The sequence below is a fragment of the Carcharhinus amblyrhynchos genome, chromosome 28 (genome assembly GCF_965287045.1).
Source record: "Carcharhinus amblyrhynchos chromosome 28, sCarAmb.v2.hapA, whole genome shotgun sequence".
Taxonomy (NCBI): domain Eukaryota; kingdom Metazoa; phylum Chordata; class Chondrichthyes; order Carcharhiniformes; family Carcharhinidae; genus Carcharhinus; species Carcharhinus amblyrhynchos.
In genome coordinates this window covers 34,506,088-34,532,743 of record NC_137351.1, presented here as the reverse complement: position 1 = coordinate 34,532,743, position 26,656 = coordinate 34,506,088, and the positions used below count along the sequence as shown (strand labels likewise).

Sequence of the window (26,656 nt, the reverse complement as noted above, 5' to 3'; positions counted from 1 at the left end):
CTATCACAGTAGCAGCAGTGTGTATTTATAAGATGCGCTGCACCAACTCACCAAGGTTCCTTTGACAGAATCTTCCCAATCTGTAACCTCTACAATCTGGAAGTTCAAGAGCTGCAGATGAAAGGGGAAATCAACCGCTAAAAGTCCACTTCCAAACTCCATACTATCCTGATTTAGAACAATATTGTGTTCCTTGTGTCGCTTGGTCAAAATCTGGGAGTTCTCTCCTTAACAGCACTCTGTTTCTCCAACAGATGTACCGCTGTGGTTCAAGAAGATGGCTCACCACTACCTTCCTGAGGGGCAATTAAAGAGGGGCAATATATGCTGGCTTAGCCAGCGATGTCCACATTCCACGAAAGAATCAAAAATTGGTTCCAAGATGCTCCACAGAAGCAATTATTGGACAAAATTTGTTATGTAAAAAGATACAGATGTTCAAGACTTCCAGGGTTGGAGATGAGGAGAGGTGAGACTGTGGAAGAAATGTAAAAACAAGAATGAGAACTCGAATGTTTAGATTAGGAACCAACTGGTGCAAGTTAGATTAACTCAAGTTTAAGAAAATGGGAGATTGACCAGGTGAACATGGGAGTAGTTGCAACTAGGTAACACACTCATGACAGCAGCAGACATGGCGATGTAGGGGTGGAGAAGGTATTAAATATATGGGAATGGCTGATCTTGATGGAGAAATTGTGCTGAGATGCTCATTCAGGGCCCAAATGGAATGCCAAGGTAGTGAAGTATCTTCTTCAGTCTCAATAGCAAGGAGAGGGATGAAGTTAGTAACCAGGGAACTCCACATGTAGTAGTGACCAAAGATGGTGGCTTCAATCTTCCAGCATTTAATTTGAGACAACTTCTCCTCTGGCACTGGATGTCCGACTGGTAAGGTGACAAATCATGGTGCAGATGTGCCAAAGATAGTGGTGGTAAAGCAGAATTGGATGATGTGAGCACATTGATTCCGATGTTTTTTTTAAACAGTGATTATGGCACAGGAGGTGTCTTGATTATCCTAAATAGTAATAGAGCAATCTATTCAGTTGCATTTTCTCCATTCTATTCCCATAACCCTGCTAGTTTGTTTCCCTCAATTGCTGAGCCTGTATTTCTATGGGATATCGGGGGAAGGGGGATCAGGGTATTGAATGGAGATACAAAATCATTAAATATTTTAATCTGCCTCTGCCTCGAAACACATCACCCTCTTCTATCAGAATAGGCTCCGTTCTGCCTCTTACTGCCTGTTTGCTATTATTTGCCAGTGAAGAATTTTTGCTCCCTTCTATGTTAACTACCATTTTAATCTCATTTTCTCTTTGCCAGTCTTATTTGTTTCTTCCCCCAACATGGGAGTGGGAAGTGACTTAAGTTGCTGATGCACCTTGAGAAACTGAGGGAGCCCTGACGTGTGGTTATTTTGTGATGGGAGTGACCCTGCATTGACTAGTGTACTTACCCGTGATAGTGGGATGTGAGTGTCTGTTTATAAAAGTACTTCTCATGCAAGTTAATGAGTGTGTTATCTAAGTTTATTTATTTCAGAAATATTCACTGCTGAAATAAATAGAGTAAAGCCAAGGAGTGTGGGTCAACAGGCAATTAGCTGACCGAGAAGGTGGCCAGGCCTATCCGCTCTGTTCAAGTTCAATATCTATTTGGTAGGCTGAAGGTGATTGAAATATTTCTCACTGACAGTCCTGCCTCTCAAACCTGAGAAAGTGGAGCTTTTTCCTATGTGAAGCTATTTGAAGGCAGGTTGGCTCAGGATGGACATGGTTCAAATTAAGCAGCACATGCAGCTGTTTATTTGCTTTTGTTCTGAAGTCATCAATAGGAGTAATTGTTCAAAGCAGAGGTCAAGTCTCCAGGGTGATCACAAACATGAGAAGCTGGTTAATCTAATTCTGCTAACTCAGCAGAAAATGCAAGGTTCCACCCAGCAGGCATCCACCTCGTAAACATAGAATCACCTTTTGCAACTGTAAAAAAAAATGCTTTTAGTTCACTGTCTGCATTTTAGTAACCTGTGAGATTGGGTGGGCCAATATCTTATGAAATGTTTCTGGAGTGTAAACATAGGTTGGTTGACAGCCGATTTACAGTTCAAGCAGGATTATGGGCCTTTTCCATCTGCTGTTTCTCCTGTCACTGGTATCTGTAAAATTTCTACAGTGCAAAAGGAGACCATTTGATCCAGCAAGTCTGCACTGTCACTCCCAAATTAGCATCTTACCCAGAACCCTCCACCCCTATCCCCATTTACCATGGCTAATCCAGCTAACCTGCACATCTTTAGATGTCTTTTGGAAGTGTTGTGTGGATCTCTGAGCCAGTACAATTCCACACGTTAGGCAAGTATAAAGTTCTACTTGAACCCCAGGGGAGGGTCTTAGGTACATGCCGGGATGATCTTTGCTGAAATGCCTGATGAAAATCTAAAACCGGAGCAGACAGATAAGTGGCTGCTTTGGGTTAATAACCTGGATAACTTATTTGGAAAAGGGAGCTAGTTACAATAAGCATTTTAGCACAAAAGATCATTCCTGCTTTTACTGTTTGTCAATGGTTGTAACAATGGAGATATCACATCAACTTGTTTTGTAATATTTAATTACCAAGAGTATTAATCATCTTTTTCTCCAGCATCATCTTTTGCTTAATGCACAAATGATAGAAAATTAATCTGAGAATTTGAATTCTGCAGGCGTGCCATCAACACTCACCTGAAGTATGTTTCATTAAAAGGAGAATTGGAATCAATGCAGTCAGCTAAGTGGAGGATTAAATCCTTTCAATAGATTCTGTGTTGCCCTGGGCCTGAATTTTACATTCTGGGTGCACCCAAAGCATCTCAGCTTTGTTAATGTGATAATATGCTTGGTGACCACTGAACGAGCATCTGGTATGAAACACGCTCTATGAGAGGCTGAGTGCTGTCAGGGAGGAAGTGAGGAGGACGGCTACCAAGAAAAAGGAGCGGGTAAACTGGTGGTTCCAATGTGATGCTCCCTCAGGGACAGCAGCTGTCTGAGGGAGCTACTGACCCAGGAAATAGCAGCAGAAATACTGCTATGATTGTCTGGGCAGCACAGTCATAGTAAGAAGCCTGACAACACCAGGTTTAAGTCCAACAATCACGCACAGGCCTCAGACCCTGAGCCCTGATCTTTCATCCTGCCTTGGATTGAGGTAAAATGTAAATGCAATCTTGTCAATTTGCCTGCTAGCCAGATATAAAGGTAGACAGGCAACCTGAAATCCCAGTCAGTTGTTTTATTTAAATTGGTTTCTTGATTTGTCAGTGGGCGTGCTTCAAACTTGCTCCCGCCATTTCAGATATTGTGCTGGGACACATGCCTGATATATTCTTGTGCGATTTTATGTGCTGTCGGGTTAGGCACACTCGCCTGAACAACGAAACATTCTGGCCCTGGTGTAAGTAGTCTGTCTGGGAAGATTGACTTCCTGCTGGGAAAGAGGACACAGAGAGAAAGGCCCGTCGACAATGGCAGGAACTGACATTGGGATTGACGCACATTCCAAGAATTGCGTATTGTGCTCAAACCACCGGGCATGCTTTCCTTGTCAGAACATCAAGCTGCTATTTCATGGCAATGCTGGGGTATGAAAGGCTGGCTGTTCTCCTGGCGGTCTCACACCAGATGTCTTTCCAAATAGAGAGAAATATGGGCTTTTCCAGAATTTGGACTTTGCACATTTTCCCCGTGTCTGTGGGTTTTCTCTGGGTGCTCCAGTTTCCTCCCACAGTCCAAAGATGTGTGTGTTAGATTGATTAGCCATGATAAATTGCCCCTTAGTGTCAGGAGATTAGAAGGGTAAATATGTGGGATTATGAGGATAGGACAGGACCTGGGTGGGATTGTTGTTAGTTCAGGCTTCATGGGCCAAATGGCTCCCTTCTGCACTGTAGATTCTATGAATGTAAAATTTTATGGCTTATGTCAGGATAAAGGTTGTTAACATGGATACTGATTGTCTTGTGGTCAGTCACTTAAATTGGAATCTGTTTTAGGCAGGCTGAGGTTGAATATGAAAAGCCTGGATTAACCACATGGTGACTGGGTAGAAGGGAGTTCACACACTCTGTCCACTGACCCCAAACTTCTGCAAGAACAGTGCTGATGGTGTTGCTGTTGTGAACTGTTTTTCATTGAATTGATTGAATACGTGTGCTGGAGATTGCTTGATGTGACAGATTTTTGCCTTGCCTGGATTGGAAGGATGTGAAAGCTTGAAAGCCTTGTGCTGTGGTAACCTTCTTATGTATGTAAGAGTTGCCCTGTTCCATATGTTAACTGCACGTTCTCTTACAGGAAAACTACAGCTGTCTGCCGGCTGCTCCTGTAAAATAGAAGTAACAAAGTCAGATCCCCAGAGCTGTGCCCTGTGGCATGGTTAATAAATATATGTCTGGCTTTGTAGCTGGATGAGGCCAATGTGCTCTGTTTGCCTATCATCAACTTGTCTGCTTTATTCCTTCAGTTTCTTTGCTGCTTAAATAGAAATTTATTTGAAAGTAGTAAAGTGTAAAACACTTTATAATGGCTTTGCAATACTAACCTGTCTTTTTGAAACATTCCCACGCTAGCCAGACCCCAGGATCCTGTTACGCAGGATGCATGTCGGGAGTGGAGCTTTGCTTTGAGCTGGAAGGAATGTGGGGACCTAAACTGGTGGAATTAAGTTAATCAGTGTGATAGTTGCTGTCGTGGCCATTCAGAGCAGCTGTTTACAGGGTTGTCGCACGGTGAGGGATGCATTGCTGCAGTGTGGCCAAGTCCACAGAGCCATGAACTGGTACATGAGAAAGCAGCTGTTAAAGGGAGCTAAAGATGCTCTACAAGGTCCAGAGGTTTGTAAGGACCCTGTCATTATGACCACTGATGCAGTGGGAGTTAATATCCACAAGCAAAGCAAAGATCCAAGCAACAAATACCGAGTGGTTGTTTACACTGAACCTTAGAGTCAAGATGAACTGGACCTAGGATCTTGGGGATATTGGGTAAGGAAACAGCATATTTGGCAACACAACAAAGTTCACAAAAGAAAGAGGTTTTAAGAAAACACGTGGACAACACAGTCCAAAGCCTTGACTCACAGTGCTGCCCAGGGAAAGTATATTTAACATTTTGATTTCCTGATGCAGAATAAAAATAGCAATTTAAAAAAAAAGCATTGATTGGGAAGTCAGGCAGCAGAATTTCTCACCCTGCCAGTAGTATAATGTACTTTGTGGCGCAACGGTAGCACTCTCCCCTCTGAGTCAGAACATTGTGGGTTCAAGCTCTGTTCCAGGAACCTGACCTCATCAATCTAGACCAACAGTCCAGTGCAGTATGGAGGAAGTGGTAGAGTTAAAGGTGCCCTCTTTTAGACGAGAACTTAACCTGGAGCAGAGTCTGTCGTCTCGTGGATGTAGAAGATCTCATGGCATGATTGGAGTTACCCCTAGTGTTCTGGCCAATGTTTATCATTCAAAACAGAAACAGCTGATCTGTCGTTACTACATTGTATGTGGAGTTAGCTATGCAAATTGGCTGCTACACTTCCTACATTACAACGATTGCTCTCCAAAAGTAGCAGTTTATTGGCTGGAAAGTGCTTTTGGATATCCTGTGAGAGACAAGTTCTTTCTCTGTTGGAATGGCATTGAACTGTAATGCATTTAATCTACTTGTGAAGGGAATGAAAATCAAGTCTATGTTCACAGAAGCATTGCAGAATGATTTGATGCAGGCTCCTTCAAGGATATGTTGCTGCCTCACTGCTGAAAGAGATTGAATTCAGGGTAGATCAGTGCTGTAGGAAATTACTTTTTTTTGCTCGAAGTATTGAACACAGCTGCATCGACATTTCATTTGTGATAAGTACAGTTGTCAGCTTGTGTCCAACATGTTCCAGTTGTATGGATAACAAAGACACTTTGGCAATGCCCTCCTCTTAGCACAACATGTAAACATTCATACAGGTCTACAATGAAGTATGCCAAAGACTTTCACATACTCCGTGCGTACAAACGGAGAAACTGCTACATCCTCTTGCTAAATGGACAGTTAGGATGACTGAATATAGTTACACAGCCTCCAAATGGCATTGAAAGCCAACTTGTATTGAGCAGGTTCGATGAACGTCACGGTAGCACAGTGGTTAGCACTGTTGCTTCACAGCTCCAGGGACCTGGGTTCGATTCCCGGCTTAAGTCACTGTTTGTGTGGAGTTTGCACATTCTCCTTGTGTCTACATGGGTTTCCTCCGGGTGTTCTGGTTTCCTCCCACAGTCCAAAGATGTGTGGGTTAGGTTGATTGGCCATGCTTAATTGACCGTAGATGCATAGGTTAGAGAGGATTAGTGGGTAAAATGTACGGATTGGGGGTAGGGCCTGGGTGGGATTGTGGTTGACACAGACTCGATGGGCCTCTTTCTGTACTGTAGGGTTTCTATGATTTCTATGAACAGTTGAAATAATTATTTCCAAAGCTGAAAATGAGGGGGTCATTCTTCTAATTATTTGAGAACATTGACTGCAAATGGTATTTAATCTTTGAAAAACAGATTTGATATTACAGTTTGCATAGTGTGGAGGCTGACAGCTGACAGAGGAGCTGGATAGGAGTGGTTGTGGTGCTTGGGTAGGTGTAGATGTTTCTGGGACCAAAGGTCAGCCAGAGGTTTGGATGTTGTCGAGCCACGCTTTTGAGGTAAATGCAAGACTGTTCAGCAACTTTTCACTCGTGTTGGATAAAACTGATTTCCAGGAACAATAATGGAGATGTATACACTGGAATTTTAAAGAACTAATTGAATGCTGAAATGGGGAGGTTTTGGTGTTGGATGACATGGTTTGAATCTGCAATTCTTGTGATCACTGGACTTTGACATGTTTGCATTATTATTCTTAAAGAAATATTACTAACTCTGCATCTGCTGCTTACGTTAAAAAAAAGGCCTGGTCAGTGTGACAGATATTAATCATTCTCTATCATGCTTTTCTGTCATTCTGGCCTGACTGCTACTGTGTTTTATATCGGGTTACGTGAGGAAAGTGGTTAGACATCTAGCTAAGTATTTATGAAAATAACCAAACCTTTTCGCGGCCAGCAAAGAGAAACAAAGCAGATTTCTCAACGTGTTGTTTGTTTTTGTCTGGCTGGTGAGCTTGGCTTCAAACCAAATGGATGATTTCCCTACTGGGTGCCAGGGAGCTCTTAAAATTGGGAGGTTCCATTTCTCACTTCCTCCCACTCATTGCCCTGTTTAATACTGCAGCTTTTGGCAGTGAAATTCTTGCAGACACGGGTGGGATTGTCAGTAGATATAAATTAGGATCTCATGATTTACATGGTGTTAGTTGCATATTAATTGGATGTGTAGTTATTATTAAGGTGGTAGACATTAACTAGTGATTCACCTGTGCTCATATGAAACATAAGGCTGAAACAGTGACTTGATTGGAAATGTACAACACGTAATGTATATTTCCTGACTATAAAAACCAGGCTGCAGTGCTGCTATCTGAGTTACAGCACGCGTGCCCCTGAGGATATTTGAAGCCATTCCCGAGCAAGGTGAAAGACTTGAACTCTGTTCTGATGGTCACTGAGCTGAAATGTTAACCCTTTTCTCTGTTCAGAGATGGTGCCCGGCCTGCTGAGTGTATTTAATATGTATAATCTGTTGTAACCTTGTGCAATGAAGCTGATAAAAGCTTAGGAACTGAAATCAGGAGTGCAGTGCTGGGCTGGATTCTGCCCACAGCCACGGTGTTCCTTTGTCACGTGTGTGGAAGGTCCCACTGAAACAAGCGTCTCCCACACTCGCAGGGCTCCGAGCAAAGTCAAAGCAGAACCTTCCACACACCTGACGAAGGAACACCGTTTCCGAAAGCTTGAGATTACTATCAAATAAACTGGTAGGACTCTAACCTGATGTTGTGAGACTTCTTACTGTGAGAAATGCTTGACAGCTATTCTCCACTCAAGCCTGAAAATTGGAGTTGGATTGCAATTTGCATTGTTAATGAAGGATTTGTTACAAATCTGCTTGCCCAATAGAGCAAGTTAAAGTAGGGACCCAGGCAGGAAATGGTTATTGTCGGCACTTCAGCTGCGAGCTCCTGATTTACAGTACAGAGGGGCACGGGGAACCTACCATCAACAGGTCCAGGCTGTGGGCGACTGAGGGTGTTGTCCAATGTGGCTGTTTGCCTCTCTACTATGCCGATATTTGCCTGTCTACTACATTGATATTTGCGATCAAGCGTCCCTAGAGAGGACACATGCTGCGTCTACTGGCACTGTCAAGGCTGTCCATTGCCTGTTGAGAACCAGAGGGACTGTAGTGTGTTATTGACCTCTTAAAACATAAAAGCAAAAGTTGCTTTGTTTTGGGTGGTTCCCATTCTTGCTTTGTCCCTCTGTTTAATTTGTACAACCCGCCCCCCCCAATTATCCCTGATCCCCTTTGCCTCAAGAGCTACATCTCTCTTTTGTGAAAACATACAATGTTTTAGCCTCAACTGCTTTCTGCAATAGAAAATTCCACAGGCTCATCACTCTGGGTGAATAAATTTCTCCTTGTTTCTGTCCTATCCTTAGCTGTGATCCCTGGTTCTGGAATCTCCCACCATCAGGGGCATTCTTCCTACATCTACCCTATCTAGTCCTGTTAGAGTTTTATAGGTTTCTGTGTTTCCCCCTTCATTCTCCTGAACTCCAGTAAATACAACCTTAACCAACTCAATCTCTCCTTGTATGTCAATCCTGCAATTCTTAGGAAATTAGTCTGGTAAATTTTCTCTGCATTTCCTCCAGAGCAAGAACATCCTTATGAGTTCTAAATGGTGTGAGCTATAAATTAGAACTCAGGCAGCAAATATCACAAAATAATATGCAACTCTGTATGTTTATATCTATCATTAGATAAGAGTAAGAGTGCTTGCTGTTGCCACAAAGATCTAGCGATTTCTGTGGCTTTCCTCTTTACTGACAATGTTTAAATCTGACAAACCAAGAAGGTAAAAGCCACTTGATATTTTTTACTTTTATTTCACTGTCTGAAAAAATAAATGATTAGACTCCAAAGTTAAAATAAGGATAAACTAACTTGTAGAATTTTTAATCATAATGGAAAGCTTGTCATTGCACAAATATAAAATTAGCTTCTCAGAATCAGTGAGGGTTTTTAAACAGTAATTATGAAGTTAATACTCTGTGAAAGACACAATTATGTTTCATTCAAAGCTATCATTTCAGATGTTTCTAATGGTGAAGCCTGCAGAGTAAGGGGGAAGCGCTCTTCAATTAACTTGTTTTGAAGTCTGGGTAGTGCCTCTGGCAGACTACTGAAGCACTGGCTTCTATTTCCATGTTATTTTGTGCATGTGTTGACTCCAGAACTTGCTATCCATGATGATGAATGTTCACTGTGTTGTATCATTACCACTGAAATCCAGGCTAGTTTTAAATCTTTATTTGGAGCAGTATGTGCCTTTTTGTAGAATTCCAAATTTGATGATGAATTCAGTGTTGCAGTCCTGCATTGGGCCTTTAACTTGTATTTCTACTTGTTGTGACTTCTGCAGAGATCAGTAACCTTTCAAAAGAAATTTGACACCATTATTACCCAAAACTAAAAATCTTTTCCTATACAAGAGTTAAACAAACCGAGCTCTACTGCAGTAACACTTGTTTAAAGCACAAGTGATTGCAAAAATTTCTACTTTAAATCATTTTCTTGGGACTAAGACCAAGATATGCCACAGCTGTCCAGAATTCACTTTAGAATTGCAGTTATTCTGAGGTGTGAGATTTCTTGGGACCCTTCCTACCCTATGACTCCAGCTGCCTTGGAGTAGCTCACCAGCTGTCTCCAGTCCCTACATGCATAAAAGAGGGAGGTGATGGCCTAATGGTTTTATCGTTTGACTGTTAATCTCAAAACTCAGCTAATGTTCTTGGGACCCAGGTTCAGATCCTGCCGTGACAGATGGTGGAATTTGAATTCAATAAAAAAAATCTGGAATTAAGAATCTATTGATGACTGAAACTATTGTCAATTGTCAGAAAATCCCATCAGGTTCACTAATGTCCTTTAGGGAAGGACATCTGCTGTCCTTGATCTGGCCTACATGTGACTCCAGACCCATAGCAATGTGGTTGACTCAACTGTCCTTGGACAACTAGGGACGGGTACTAACCAGGGAGGCCCATATCCCACGAATAAATAAAAAAAGGATTCCACCCCTGGGGTGATTACCCATTCTCAGTCTCAGTTAGTCCCTCAAGTCAGGTGACTCTCTTCTGCTGGATTACCCTCAAAGGGACAATCACCATTCCAATTCACGAAATCCTTCCTTTGTTCTGGGGAAACGAATAATTTAAATCCCTTTTTTTAAGAACAGTAGACATCATGTCCAAAATAAAAGACAATTACTGCAGGTGCTTGAAAATGAAACCAAAAGAGAAAACGCTGGAAAATCTCAGCAGGTGTGGCAGCATCCGTAAGCAGAGAAAAGAGCTGACATTTTGAGTCCAAATGCTCCTTTGCCAAAGGATACATCATGTCTCCTTTAAGAAGCTGAAGAATAACCTGTTTAATTTCCAGTGCTTCCCATAATGACTTTAGTAAATGAACATGACCCATCATTTAATAAATACCACCCAATTTTTCTGCCAGTCTCAATCTGTACCAATTTATCTCTCATCACCTGACCAAACAAAAAAAACTTTTTTCCCTGCACTTCCTTCCACACAATCCAATTAGAAATTAATTTGTTTAATGTTCAGGGGCATAGAGCCATCCAGGATAGAGCAGTGTGTGATCAAAAATAACCTGTGTTTAAATCACACCTTGAACCTAATAAAATGTCCAGAGCTGTTCCAGAGATGCCTTAAGGCAAGATTAGGTACTAAGCCACTTGAGATGATTAAAGGGGTTCTGAGGATAAATCCATGTCATCATTGGATAAAGCCAATGAGAAATTTCTGGTAAGTGCGATTTGAATAACGGACAACCAATTATTAACCTGCCGCCATTTGATCAGACTAGATTAGTAGATTGTCTGATGCTGTGTAAATTTTTTTTTATTTCTAAATGCTTTGGGTATTTGAACACAGGCTAAACATAAACTTTCCTCCTAGGAAGAAGAAAGAGACTGAAAAAGGCTGAGGGCTGGCGAACTCGAAGAAATGCCATTCGTTTTACCAATGAATACACAGTAGAGACATTGGTGGTGGCAGATTCTGATATGGTGGAGTATCATGGTGCTGAGGCTGCCCAGCGATTCATCCTGACAGTCATGAACATGGTACGTTATTTAAAATGCTGTGGATCTTTGGAGCATCAGCGATCTTGCTGAGTGTCTCAATCATATGGTATAGTTTAATGTAATTGAGTGGGTGTCTTCTTGCTCTTTAAGATGTTGTGATTAGCTGTTCTGTCTTGATGCACAAGCTGTAAATAGTGAAACAAGGAAATTGAAAGGGTTTTAAGATGGATCTGGACAGATTGTCAACAAATTGAATTCCAGATTCTGGCCAAGGAACTAAACAAAAACTTGCATTTCTATAATGCCTTTCAGAACCTCAGAACATGAGCTCTTTGCTAATCTACAGTATTGACTGCAGGCACTGTTGTATTATAGGAATCACAGCAACCAGTTTGTGGAAAATTATACAATATGCTAAATGACTGGGCCACCTGCTAGGTTATGTCTATTAATATCTAGGTGGGCTAGATCGTTCGAACACCATCTTATTGAAATATATTATGCTGTGAAACCAACATTTACTGGACATCTTTGACTTTAAAGGATGGTGCTGCACTCTTGCAAGCGGAAAATTTAAACAGTGACGACACTTTATGCGGGAAGTTGCAGGATCTGAAATGTGGTTGTTACAGATTTGTTCTATGTCCAAATGCAGTTTTTTGGGTTAAATGTTTGAGGAAATATTCATTAAGCAGATGTTGCAATGACTTGGTTTGCAATGGATTTTCCTTTTTTAATAAGAAGTGATATATGTATTCTCCAGGAGATTGAGGGTAAGGAAAGCCAACTTTGCTGGTCTACTGACCTAATTAATGTCCAACTTAAATTGAGAGGTAAATTTGCTCAGGATGAGATTTTCCCTTGAGAGCAAAAATAGAAGTTAAAACTGTCTCCAAGTACTGAACCATCTACACCCATGGTAAATAGTTGACTTCCCTTAGTTATTCAAAGAGTAAAACTCCAAGATTCCATTGTTTTAAATAAGGCATTAGAGAATGAACATGAGGCAAGTATGAATAAACAGGCAAGCTGTGGTTGAATATAGCATTACAAACTGCACGTTAAATGGCAGATGCCGCCAAAACAGGCTACCTGAATTCTCAATAATCTGTCCAGATGACGGTCATTACTGTCTCAAAATCCTTTAAAAGCTGTCTTCTGAGGGATTTTAGTTCCTCTTCAGAGGAAGAACTAGTCTGACAGCAGCATGACTCCACCCAAGTTCCACAAGTACAACCCTCACCAAAAGACCTAAGATTCTGGATCTCTCTGATCTGCTCCCAGATCCAGCCTCCTTGGTCTATTTTCCAGCTGAGCTGACCACCCACGAAGCCTGAATCCTCCTGTGGGTTTAAAAACAGGTATAGCCCCTCAGCCAAGCTGCTGCCACCTGCTGTTTCGCTGAACCCCAATCCCCTTGAACAATCTGAGTTCCAGCTCTTAGGTCAGAGCTCAAACGTTTATTGGACGTATTTATTGGAATTCTATGAGGATGTGACTAGTGCGGTAGACAGGGGAACCGGTGGATGTAGTGTTTCTTGATTTTCAAAAGGCGTTTGATAAGGTGCCGCACAAAAGGTTGCTTCAGAAGGTTAGGGGGCATGGAGTTGGGGGTAAGGTGTTAGTGTGGATAGAGGATTGGTTGTCTAATAGGAGGCAGAGAGTTGGTATCAATGGGTGCTATTCTGATTGGCGGTTGGTGACTAGTGGAGTGCCGCAGGGATCGGTGCAGGGGCCTCAGCTATTTACCATTTATATAGATGATCTGGAGGAGGGGGCTGAGTGTAGGGTGATGAAATTTGCTGATGACACGAAGATGAGTGGAAAAGCAAATTGTGCGGAGGGTGTGGAAAGTCTGCAGAGGGACCTGGATAGGCTGAGCGAGTGGGCGAGGACCTGGCAGATGGAGTACAATGTTGCAAGTGTGAGGTTATCCACTTTGGCAGGAATAATAGTAGGAGGGATTACTATTTAAAAGGCGAAAAGCTGCAGCATTCTATGGTGCAGAGGGACCTGGGGGTCCTTGTGCATGAGTCGCAAAAGCCCAGTCTGCAGGTGCAGCAGGTGATCAAGAAGGCGAGTGGGATGCTGGCCTTTGTAGTGAGGGGGATAGAATATAAAAGCAGGGAGCTCTTGCTGCAACTGTACAGGGCATTGGTGAGGCCGCAGCTGGAGTACTGTGTGCAGTTTTGGTCCCGGCACTTGCGCAAGGATATTTTGGCCTTGGAGGGAGTGCAGAGGAGGTTCACTAGGCTGATACCGGAGATGAGGGGGTTAGACTATGAAGAGAGACTAAATAGACTGGGTCTGTATTTGTTGGATTTTAGAAGGATGAGGGGGGATCTTATAGAGACATGCAAGATAATAAAAGGGATGGATAGGGTAGAGGTAGAGAGATTCTTCCCGCTCAAAGGACAGCAGGACTAGAGGGCACAGCCTCAAGATAAGGGGAGGGGCAGTTTAGAATGGAGTTAAGGAGGAACTTCTTCACTCAAAGGGTGGTGAATCTCTGAATTCTCTGCCCATTGAAGTGGTAGAGGCTACCTCGCTAAATATATTTGACATGGGTAGATAGGTTTTTGACAGACAAGGGAATTAAGGGTTATGGGGAGAAAGCGGGAAAGTGGAACTGAGCCACTTCAGATCAGCCATGATCTTATTGAATGGTGGGGCAGGCTCGAAGGGCTAGATGGCCTACTGCTGCTCCTACTTATGTTTATGTTCAAACATGAAATATTTGTCATTTAATGTGTTCAACCACAGCTTGCCTGTCTATTCATGTTTGCCTTATGTTAATTCTGTTAGATGAGTACCATTTGCTCTCTTTTGTTCAGCAAGATGCCTTGTTAGTTTAAAACCATGAAATCTTGTGGCCTTACTCTTGGAGGCTTCTGAGACCCACCTCCCTCCCGTTGCATGGAACCAACTCGTCTTTACCTATTCCCTATTGACTGCTGTTCACTTTGTCACTTGGACTGAACTGTGATCTTTAGAGTCTAATGTCACCAATGTTAACGCCAATAATTGTAAATGGTGAAGGAATAAGTCTGAAGCAAGTTTATTCTCAGCATAGTTAGAGCCTCCTTCTGTTCCCAAATGTTCCAGCTGTGTCCATTTATAATTTATTACCATCTCTAGCAATGTCACTTGCTGATGATTGACAGATTCCAAATTCCCCTCTTTAATGAAAGCTTGAAAAAAAAGTCAATAACACATTTTTCCTCAACCCAAACAAAGAATCATTTGCTGTTACATTGTAAATCCCAATTACTAATCAAAAATCAGTTTTCTATTTTACCATTATAACACGAGGCACCCCTCTTCCAACACGTTCAGTAATTTCTTGGAGTAGACATTTATTTTCGTAACAGTCTGATAATTGGTGACTTGTGAATCCATCGTATCTTAGAAATCTCTCTCCTCACTAACATTTATTTTATGCTAGCATGGTCTGTTCTTAGCCTGTTTACCTTGACAATTTCTGTTGAGTGGACATTTCTCACTTTGCCCCCGTACAGTATTTTTCTTTATATTTTGGAAAAGTAGCTGCCCATTCTCCTGTTTCTACTAATGCCAGTATTTCAGCAGCTATGGTACTTTAATTTTCTTGGCTTCCCAAGTCAATTGAAACAGTTATCATTCTTTCCCACCAGGAATATGATAGGCCCTGCTGTGCTAGAAAATCCACCTGAAAGACTGACATATGAGCATTGCTAAAAATGACCAACCTCATTGTCTGGTTGGAAAAATAGTGTGCATTTCTTTAAATTTAATTTTTTTAATGTTTTGTTTGCTCTCAGAACTTCATGATAGAACTCAGCTCCAAAACGTCATAACTAGCATCAGATCATGATCATCCACGATTGTACTAACTGGTGGAGCAGGTTTGATGGGCTGAATGTCCTACTGCTGTTCCTATGTCTTGTCGGATTGCACAACCAGTTCAACTGTCCAACCAAACTTCTCAATTGATCAGTTTCTTCCTTGGATCCTCTTATCTGATCCAATTTGTTGGGATGTGACTAACATTTTATCAATAGCATTGAATCAACAATGTCACTCCTGTTTTGCTTTAGTACTTAAAGGCCCCTGAAGCCTGGCTTCCAATCTTGAATTGCTTCTTGATTTTCAGTTATCCTATTACTCAAATTCTACAGAACCTTCCCACAGAAAATCAATCATATGAATGATTTTCGTCTCTCCTTGTGATACCAATAGAACGTTGCAGGGTCTGCTTTAAACTGGAAATGACCAGTTTTTATCAAGCCCAATCTCTTGGAAGGTGATTTTTAAAATGCTTCCTTTTGAAATTTCTCACCTTGCCAAAATGCAGTGTTTATATCAATCTATTTGCCCTCCCAACAATGTTACCAGAATGGCCAAAGAATCTTCAAGCTTACTTTCCCTGCAGTAGGTGTGTCCACCCTGACATCTTAATCTCCAAATCTTTCCTCAAAACTCCAAGTTACGAGTCTAGTTTTAGTTTTGTATGTTCTGTCAGGGAGCACCTTTTCACTGTGTGACAAGGCTGTCTGGTATTTCAGTATATACTCCAAATACTTTCCAACTCCTTGTTTTGCTTCCTTTACCAGCATATCTTCCAATACATTAGCAGCAACTAATGTTATCTTGAGGGCTTCTACTTCCTGCGACATCCCTAGCTTGTCCAGCAGTTCTTTTTCAGGTTTAGCTACGATCTCTACTTAAGTTTGAGTGTCATAAGTAGGCTTACATTAACACTGCAATGGAGTTACTGTGAAAATCCCCTAGTTGCCACACTCTGGTGCTTTTTGGGTACACAGAATTTAGCATGGCCAACGCATCTAACCAGTACGTCTGTGTGTTTGTGTGTGTGTGTGTGCGAAGAAACTGGAGCACCTGGAGGGAACCCACGCAGACACAGAGGGAATGTGCAAACTCCACACAGATAGTGACCTAAGCCAAGAATCGAACCCAGGTCCCTGGCACTGAGACACAGCAGTGCTTGCCACTGTGCCACCCACTTGCCCCCTTCTCACTTCCTGGACTAATGCTGTAAGATCTTTCCCCGCATGTGATCAGAGTCCTGTCTGCAAGCCCTAGATCTTTTCTGGGGATCATAACTCCTTTCTGGTTCACTCTCAGAACTTGTACTGCATTTTCAGGCCTTCTGCATCTTTACCTCATTTTGCCAATTCACAACTCTGATTTCCTGCTTATATTTACATGTTGCCTTCCCTGCTCCTCTATGTTGCTGGCATCCTTCCACACAGCCCCTTCTGGCAGATATGTTACCTTACTTCTTTCTTAGGATAGTTGTTCTTTTGAATAAACAGCTTTATCTTGCACTGAAGTATTACGTTGCTGTAGTCGGTTCCTTCTAATTGGCCATTAAGTATATAGTCAGTGCCAGTTGGCCTTGAAGAATGAACCCTAACAATTTGATTTCCATGTTGTACAGTTACTACGTTTCCCTCATTGCCTATTACTTTGCCAGGGCCTTTCCATCTTTGTGCCTGTCTCTTGTAACATAAGAAATCTCCTTTTATAAACTGTATTCCTATTGGCCTTATCTGGTGCTTTAAGGCTTGCTGAATTTTCTCAAACCTTTAATGAAAGACTTTCTGCTTGCATGCAAAGCATTCAGATGATCAGAAAAAGTAGAGCTAATTTTAGTCCCTGAGAGCAGGGGAGCACCTGAAACAATCAAGGACTAAAGACAACTTTGAATTCTGGCCATAACCCAACTAGTATAGACTGTAACCCCAATTGCAAAAAGAGTTCTTGGCTTGAGCTGCCTTTGCCAGCATCATTTGCAATTTACAACCTGGTTGATCAGCCAGTATTGACTGTAACATGTCATCTCTCTGTCATCTATCACTGCACGGTTTCTCTTGCACAGATTATTACTGCACAGGTTCTCATCCACAGTGTGAAGAGCTAGGAAAATCAAATTTTCACATCAAAATTTCTCATTGGCAAATTCTCTACCATTCTGTCAGGAATTTTGTTGGTGTACCTATCCTGTTCACACACATTTCTCTGATCTTTTCGATAATTGTCCATTGTCACATATTAGTGGATGTACCAAATCTGACTGTCATATCGATGCAATGTAGCAAAAAGAAACCTTGCTCCATAATTTGAAGTCCATTGTTACTTCATCATTTAAATTCTTTAGCTAATGGCAAGCTCAGAACAGGATGCGGTAGTGTCCTCTGATATTGTACACAAATTTCACATCAAGCCATAATTTAAGGTAGTCATATTCCTTACAAATAACTCCAGCATCTCGCAGTAAATTTTTGTTTTTGTGGTGCTGGATGTGCAACTTCCAAATCTTCCTTTTGTCTATCAAATTCTTATTCTCAGAAGTTAACAAGACAACTTCTGGCTTTCTTAATGGTCATGATGTAGAGATGCCAGCATTGTACTGGGGTAAACACAGCAAGAAGTCTCTCAACACCAGGTTAGAGTCCTTTCTTAATGGTCGATAGTAATAGTCTAAGTAAAATGTTGTTCCATAGTCTTCCCGAACATGAACTCACACACAATGTCTGGTGTAATTTGTACTTTCTTCATCGAAGACCTGCTTAACAGATGTCACTAGAAACCACATCTGGTTCCAGCTATTCTATAAGGATGGGTTAACCTTTTGGAAGATGTTAGCATGTTGTCATCTCCAAATCTGAAGCATGTAAAGCTTTCATACTCTACCTCCCACCAATCTGCCTCAAGAGACTCCAGATAGCAGTTAAGCTGTTCCACACTGTAGTCGTGTAACCGCTATTCAAAAATACACAGTTGAGTGAATCAGCCATCTAAATACTGACACTGGTTTGAAATTATGACCAACACACATCCTTTGTAGCAGTATTCATCATCATTTTTTAGTCTGTGAATTAGCTGTTTCTTGTATTATTTCAAAAACTTGATTCCCTCACTGTGGGCAATGCGTTGTACAATGATACTTAGAACCATACTTGGTGCATTTCTTGAGCTTAAGCACCTAAGCCATTCCAGATCCACTTATTCCATAACTGTTAAATCAGCTGAAAGCGTGACCATCTTTAGAACACCAACTGGTAACCCTATCTTTGTGTCGACATCTACACCTCTTAACATTTTGTCAATCTCAAAACTCTGCCATTGTTGAATCTCCCATCCTTTGCTTTACCATAGACTTGCCTACATTCAATAGAAAGGTAGCTGGGAATGACTGTCTTTGTAAAACATTTAGGGCAACAGCAATTTGGTCTAGGAGAGTGTATTTTCTGTGGAATTGAACCAATATCAAAGTCTATCGACATTAGAAATGCATGCATAGTTGAGTAACTTAAATGCCAAGATAGGTTCCAGGGTTTCAACTTCAAATTTCCTCAGTCTCTTGTACAAAGTCCATAATATATTCCACCATGGACTGATCATGTTTTCTTAAATCTTTTGAAGATTGATCGTTCTTATTTGCTTCCAATACCACCTCATTTGTAAAATTTATCCAAAAACTTTTAACAGGAGGTCCAATCCCCCTTCATTATCCAAATCATTCACTTCCATTTCTGAAAACATATTGCTGCTAATCCTTTTGTTTCCCAGGAATGCCAAAGCCAATTGCTTCTTCCAGGCCAAAGCAGTAACTCATGTCCACATTTACACCTTGTTTTCTATTGTTATGGTTCAGTCTCACAGAAAAATCAATGGATATCAGAGCTTTAGACTTTACAACATCCTTCCACCATTTTGTTAAAAGCAATACACTTCCTATTCCCCCCCCCCAAGATAGAGACAAAAATTATCTTCTCCAGCACCCAATTACAAGGCTTCATGTTCATCTTCTGAAACTGTATTGATTCCAATAATTGTATGTGGTGAAGGAATAAGTCTGAAGCTTGTCTTTTACCTTAAGCAAGTTCTTTCTCAAAACAGCTCAACGTGGTAACAGTCTCCTTTTGTTTGCCACACCCAGCTGTTCCAGCTGTGTCCATTTATATTGAACCAATGATCATTGCCTGCCTTTAATGATGCAATTGGTGTCATTGTAATTGTTGATGGATGCAAATGCTGGTGCAGTGACAAACCAAGCTGGATACATTCTGTAAGTTAAACATTCCAATCTCCAGAGGTCCTAGCTTGCAAAAACATAGACAACTGATCCCATCACACAATGCCAATTTAGAGGGAGGCAGTGGCATTGTGGTACTATCAGTTGGCTAGTAATCCAGAGACCCAGGGTAATGCTCTGGGGATCCAAGTTTGAATGCCACCACAGCAGATGGTGAAATTTATGTTCTATAAAAAAGCTGGAATTAAAGTTCCGTTGATGAGCATGAAAGCATGGTTGTAAAAACCCATGCAGTTCACTAATGGCATTTAGGGAATAAAATCTGCCATCGTTACCTGGTCTGGCCTAAATGTGACTCCAGTGCCACAGCAACGTGGGGTCTCTCTAGGGCAATTAGGGATGGACAATAAATGCTGGCCCAGGCCTGCAATGCCCACATTCTGTAAATGAATAAAATGATCATCTATCCATTTGTGGAGGCAGATGAGAGTTTTGTTTAATATTTGATGGTATTTACTACTTGTAGGAAAAGGTGTGTTGGTCTGACTTGATTGGTCAACACAGTAAGAAGTTGCACAACACCAGGTAGAAGTCCAACAGGTTTATTTGGTATCACCTGATGAAGGAGCAGCGCCCCGAAAGTTGATGACATTTGCTACCAAATAAACCTGTTGGACTTTAACCTGGTGATGTGTTTACCCCAGTCCAACCCTGGCATCTCCACATCTTGATTTGTTGATCCAGGAGTCATTTTGTGAATTGCAGTGGATGGTAGCTTCTGTGTGGACAATGTAGACATGCTTGCTGAGCACTCGTGATAGTGACATTTTGTTCCAGGGATATAATCTGTGTTCAGAGCTCAGTGTGATTGTCACCCACTGATACAACTGCTCCAACCTGTACACTTCCATCCTCCCAGCACAAATCCAGATATAGGGCAGCACCGTGATGCAGTGGTTAGCATTGCTGTCTCACAGCGCCAGGGACTTGGGTTCAATTCTAGCCTTGGGTGACTGTCTGTGGAGTTTGCACTTTCTCCCCATGTCTGCGTGTGTTTCCTCTGGGTGCTTCGGTTTCCCCCCACAGTCCAGAGATGTGTGGGTTAGATGGATTGGCCACGTTAAATTGACTCTCAATGTCAGGAGGATTAACCGGGATAGGGCCTGGGAGGGACTGTTATCAGTGCAGACATGATGGTTGAATAGCCTCCTAGGGATTCTATGATTATCTGATGGGTCTGAGGTGACTGTCCAACAGGATAGTGAGGGTTGTGGGGTGGGGTTCTTGCGGTGGGGGTGTGCACACCCTAGGCTTCAAAGTCTTTTGAACACTCTACAAATAAGTCCTGTAAATTGGGAAGCAGAGAACAAAGATAGCAGAGCCAGATATGGGAACTTCTATCATTACTCATTGTATGGAGACTAACCTTGATGTTTTTATTAGCCTGCTTTTTAGTCTCTGAATAATTCTGGCGATACTATTTTGACAGAGCCATCTATTTTTACTTGTTTCTGCACGTCAGTGTGTCTGTTCTTCCAATTAATTACCAAAATAAACTTTTGGATCCTGTTTTCGCCAAATCAAATAGAGTAGAGAAAATATTCTGATCTTTACAAATTGAAAATGTAAGCAGAATATGTTTAACTTTGGAGGAAAGGTGCAGAAAGTCAGCAGGACTTGTTTAAATTGTGTATGAGATCTGAGGCTGTATGAAACGATATGCACAGGAAAATAGACTGATCTTGTATCTGAGCTCCCTTGGTGTTTCAGCTGGCTGTACTTGGCTGTGCCTCTAGAGGGTGCACCAATATAAATTGCATCTTTGTGTCTTGCAACAGGAAGCCTGAGTGCGTCAAAAATGTGCAAAAAACCTGGTGCTGCATCTTCCAGCATTGCTGTTTCAATGTCATAGAATCCTACAATGCAGGAGGTGGCCATTCAGCCCATCGAGTTTGCACCAACTTCAATCCCACCCAGGCTCCATCCCCATTTACCCTAGCTAGTGCCATTGACACTAAGGGGGAATTTAGCCAATCTGCCTAACCCACACATCTTTGGATTGTGGAAGGAAACCGGAGCACCCTGAGGGAAACCACGCAGACATGGGGAGAATGTGCAAATGCCACACAGTCACCCAAGCCAGGAATTGAACCCACGTCTCTGGCTTTGAGGCAGAAGTGCTAGCCACTGTACCGCCCATGTGGCACATCAGTCGTTCCAGGTTTTTGCCTGGAATTTGGCAGAGTTGGGGCTTGTAAACATTTGATTGTGTCCAGTGGTGGGTTAGTCTTGTCTCCTGACCTGGACAAACTTTGGTACAGGAGAAGGCCAATCAGCCCTTCCAGTCTGTTGTGTCATTCACTTAGATAACGGGTAATCTTGACCCCATTTTGTCTGGCAAATTTCAGTCGCTTTGCCATCGCCACTCCATAATCCATCTTATTAGAAATTAAATTCAGGGGATTGTTATCTAATCTCACTTTCTTCTCAATTTTTCTCTCTTGGTCCAGTTTAACTTTAAAACACTTTTTGGCTGACTATATTTGTTTATCACCTCAGTGTTGAAGTCCCCAGCTACTCTACCTTGAGCCTTGATCCATTCCCCAATTTAGTTTGGGACCACTTAAATTTTGCAAATGCTTTCCAGACCCTAGATACTCACGCTCCAGGAGTTAGTTAGTCAATAATAAATGTCACTGGAGAACCAACTTTCAAAAGTATCCACAACAAAAAATAAAATCATGTCTTTGATTCAAAGAAACAGTTTTTTTAGTACTTAGTGTCTCCAGATTCTTGTAAAATAATTTGTATTTTGAGATCAGTTTTGATCTGATGAAATTTGACTGAGGTGATGTTGGTGATTGATGTTGGCGAGGTTGTGCTCAGTACTACAGGAGTATTAGTGTGGCGTGTCTCCTGTTCAACTAGTGGAGCAGACCACCTGAAATTGAGATGCTTGAGAGGTGCTGCCATCATTTGAATAAATTTGAAATCTTTGAAGAGGCTTGTGCTCTGGATCAACAACACCTACTTGTGTCCTCTGCAAAGGATGGTTTGAAAATCATTGTCAATGCAGTGTCTTTGCCTTTTTATTTTCAGTTCTCTTTTTCCATGGTGTATGGGAGCAGAATTTCTACTCTAAACTGAGCTCACCTGGGATCATGCCCTCTCACCATGAGCAATGCTGTTATGTTCTTAATGCGGGAGAAGCATTAGCTTGAGAATCAGGTCTACCTTCTCAGCCTCCTTGTGGCTTTCCCTGGCCTTTCTCTCCTTTCTAACCTAATTGCCAACAAGTTGTGTTTGTGAAATGACGATTTTAATGCACCTTGGTTCTTCCAAGTTAAGAAAACAGCTATGGTCACTTCACTCCCTACCAGTTTCCCAATCAGTATCTGGATATTTGGTCCCACAAGCTGGGCTGCCATCTAATGCTGGTCAGAGGATGTATGGAACACATCTTGGTCACAAAATGGCATTGTGCTGCTCTGTATAGAGCCAGTTGCAGTTGCCATCACTTTCGAGCAATTGGTGATGGCCTGAACTTCTGGACGCTGGGTGAAAATTGGAGCAACTTAATGGTCGTACATCTCATTTCTGTTTGAGAGATCTTAGTTTGAGCAGCTTGACTAAATATTCTTCAATGGAAGGAGCAGCTGATCCATCATCTGGAGACAAATATAAATGGCTTTGAATTTCCTATGATGCATTTGGATGGACGTTTACATCCAATATTGCACTGATCTTGCTGATGGTAACTGCACAAATTTCCTCAAGTAAAACCTGTGCAAATGTATTTGCACAGAAGTATCAGTCATGACTCGGTGGGTAGCACCTTTATTTCTGAATCAGAAGGTTGTGGGCTCAAGTCCTATTCCAGAGCCTTGCATACAACCATACAAAATAGCAGAGGTAGGCCATTTGGCCCTTCAAGTCTGCCCTGCTGTTCAAAAAGAACATGACTGATCTGATTATTTCAAATTCCATCTAGCTCTGATAATCTTAGGGTCCTGTTATGCAAGAGAATCAATGCACTTCCACCTTAAATATATTCAGTGGCCCTGCTTCTGCTACCTTCTGAGTTCTCTGCCTTGGCATTCAAAGATTCCCACATTCCAGAGCTGCAACTTAATATCTGTCCTGCCATTGTTATTTTGTTATTTAGTTAATTACATACTTAATTATCTTAGAATAATTCCTGTGTATACTACACCTGATGAAGGAAGAGCGGTGGATGTGGTTTACATGGACTTCAGCAAGGCGTTTGATAAGGTCCCCCATGCAAGACTTCTTGAGAAGGTGAGAGGGCATGGGATCCAAGGGGCTTTGGCCTTGTGGATCCAGAACTGGCTTGCCTGCAGAAGGCAGAGTGTGGTTGTGGATGGGTCTTTTTCTGCATGGAGGTCGGTCACCAGTGGAGTGCCCCAGGGATTTGTTCTAGGATCCTTGCTGTTTGTCATTTTCATAAATGACTTGGATGAGGAAGTGGAGGGATGGGTTAGTAAGTTCACCAACAATACGAAGGTTGGTGGTGTTGTGGATAGTCTGGAGGGATGTCAGAAGTTGCAACGTGACATAAATAGGATGCAAGACTGGGCGCAGAAGTGGCAGATGGACTTCAACGCGGATAAATGTGTAGTGGTCCATTTTGGCAGGACCAATGGGATGAAGGAGTACAATATCAAGGGTAGGACTCTTAGCAGTATAAAGGATCAGAAGGACCTTGGGGACTGGGTCCATAGGACTCTTAAATCGGCCTCGCAGGTGGAGGATGTGGTCAAGAAGGCATGTGGTGTACAGGCCTTCATTAATTGAGGGATTGAGGTTAGGAGTCGGGAGGCAATGCTGCAACTTTATAAGACCCTTGACTGTGCGCGGTTCTGGTCGCCTCACTACAGGAAGGATGTGGAAACTATTGAGAGGGTGCAGAGGAAATTTACAAGAATGTTGCCTGGATTGGGAGGCATGCCTTATGAAGGTAGGTCGAGGGAGCTAGGTCTCTTCTCCCTGGGGAAACGAAGGTTGAGAGGCGACCTGATAGAGGTTTATAAGATGTTGAGAAGAATAGATAGGGTGGATTCTCGGAGGCTATTTCCCAGGGCTGAAATGGTCGCTACGAGAGGACGCAGGTTTAAGGTGCTGGGGAGCAAGTACAGAGGAGATGTTAGGGGTAAGTTTTTCACTCAGAGGGTGGTGATTGAGTGGAATTAGCTGCTGTCGGTGGTGGTGGAGGTGAACTTGTTGGGGTTGTTTAAGAGACTTCTGGATGAGTACATGGGATTTAATGGGATTGGGAGTTACAGATAGCTCTATGGCCTGGTAGGTATGGATATGATTGGCGCAACTTGTGGGCCGAAGGGCCTGTTTGTGCTGTAGTGTTCTATGTACACCTTTCTCTCATGCAGTGAATACTGCCGTGAGCCTAATTACCATTCAATCTCCATCTCAGTCTGCTGTAATCACCTACTTTCTCAGGTGTCCTTTACAGGAGCACGAGAACGCTAGGCTGACACTCCCAGTATAGCACAGAGGATATGCTGCATTGTAGGAGATATTTTTCAGTGAAGCCCTTTGTGATGTCTTGATCATGAAAGACACTGGAGAAATGCAAGTTTTTTTTGAAAACAGCAAGTGGACTGCTGTTGTCTGACTGAGAACTTCACTCTTGGAGCTTGCTGCCTCTGCATTATTTGCAGAGCAGGGACAAACAAAGAATAGTACAGCATAGGAAACAGGCCCTTTGGCCCTCCAAGCCTGTGCCGCTCATTGGTCCAACTAGACCATTCGTTTGTATCCCTCCATTCCCAGTCTGCTCATGTGACTATCCAAGTAAGTCTTAAACGATGCCAGCATGTCTGCCTCCACCACCCTACTTAGCAGTGCATTCTAGGTCCCCACCACCCTATGTGTAAAAAAAAGCTCCTCTGATATCGGAGTTGTACCTCACCCCTCTCACCTTGAGCCCGTGACCCCTCACGATCATCATCTCTGACCTGGGAAAAAGCTTCCCACTGTTCACCCTATCTATACCCTTCATAATTTTGTACACCTCTATTACGTCTCCCCTCATTCTTCGTCTTTCCAGGGAGAACAACCCCAGTCTACCCAATCTCTCCTCATAGCCAAGACCCTCCATACCAGGCAACATCCTGGTAAACCTCCTCTGCACTCTCTCTAAAGCCTCCATGTCTTGTAGTGCGGTGACCAGAACTGGACGCCGTTCTCCAAATTTGGCCTAACCAGCATTCTATAGACATCATTGTGAAGGGAATTCCACTTGCCTGACCTTTTATCCTGGCAGAATTGTTAGGGAGGGCGAAGCAGGAGCATGTGCATTGAGACTGATGGCTCCATGTTAAAATCTAATGTTGTCTTAGTAAGAAAATGCACAAAATCCCAAACAAGGCCCAGTAATGACATTGGCTCATATTTGTATATAAATCAGTATATTATCTGTGTAAATTCAGGAGACAAACACGATGATCTTTGCATATAGAAAGAACATAGAAAAACCACAAGTAGCGCCGATGATATCCATGCCTACTAGGCTTACCTATAACCCTCAATTCTATTAAAGTTCCATGTATTCATCCAGAAGTCTCTTGAAAGACCCTATTGAATTTGCTTCCACCACCACCACCGACGGCAGCCGATGGGTATGGTGGGAATGTGTAAATGAGTGTCTGTGTTTGCGCTGGTGCTAAAGATGGAGGAAGTTTGCTTTAGAATTTTGGCAGTGTGTATCATTCTGCACAAATGTTTTCAAAGTCGATATAACTCCAGCTCTTCCATCATGGTTATACCAAATGTTACATTAAATTTTTTGCCATGTAATGGATTCTCTACTGGAAAGCCAGCATGGATTTGTTAAGAGCAAATCATTTCACTGACTTGCTGTAGTTTTTGGATGAGGTACCAGAAAAGGTCGACGAGGACAATGTCGATGTTGATAGAGTACCACAAACTAACTTGTGAGCTAAGTCCATTGCTTGTGGAGTAAAAGGGATAATAGCAACATGGATACAAGATTAGCTGAGTGACAGAGCAGGGTGACCTGTTGTTATTCACACTGGAGGATGGTTTATAGTTGGGTTTCCTAGAGATCAGTGTTAGGACCATGTTACAGTGTCATTTTAATTAGTGTTCTTTAAACCTTTCTACTTTTATTGGTATCTGTTGAGAGTTCTAAGCAAGTGTGGACTTGGGCAGGCTTGTAAGTCTGCAAGAGGTTGACCTGTAAGCAAGAGCTGTTTTACTAGTGCTCCAGTTTTCATAGTTATTGCTGTTCTGCTGGATTACTGTTAATGTTAAACTTTAT

The 26,656-nt window shown here is 42.2% G+C and overlaps 1 protein-coding gene across 1 annotated transcript in view; it reads left to right on the top strand.

Moving 5' to 3' along the window:
* adamts17 (ADAM metallopeptidase with thrombospondin type 1 motif, 17) overlaps positions 1-26,656 on the top strand; it is a 459,909-nt gene that overhangs the window by 14,805 nt on the left and 418,448 nt on the right. The window contains exon 4 of the mRNA XM_080214008.1: positions 11,170-11,336. Coding sequence (XP_080070134.1) covers positions 11,170-11,336 — 167 coding nt within the window. The remainder of the gene's footprint in view (positions 1-11,169; positions 11,337-26,656) is intronic.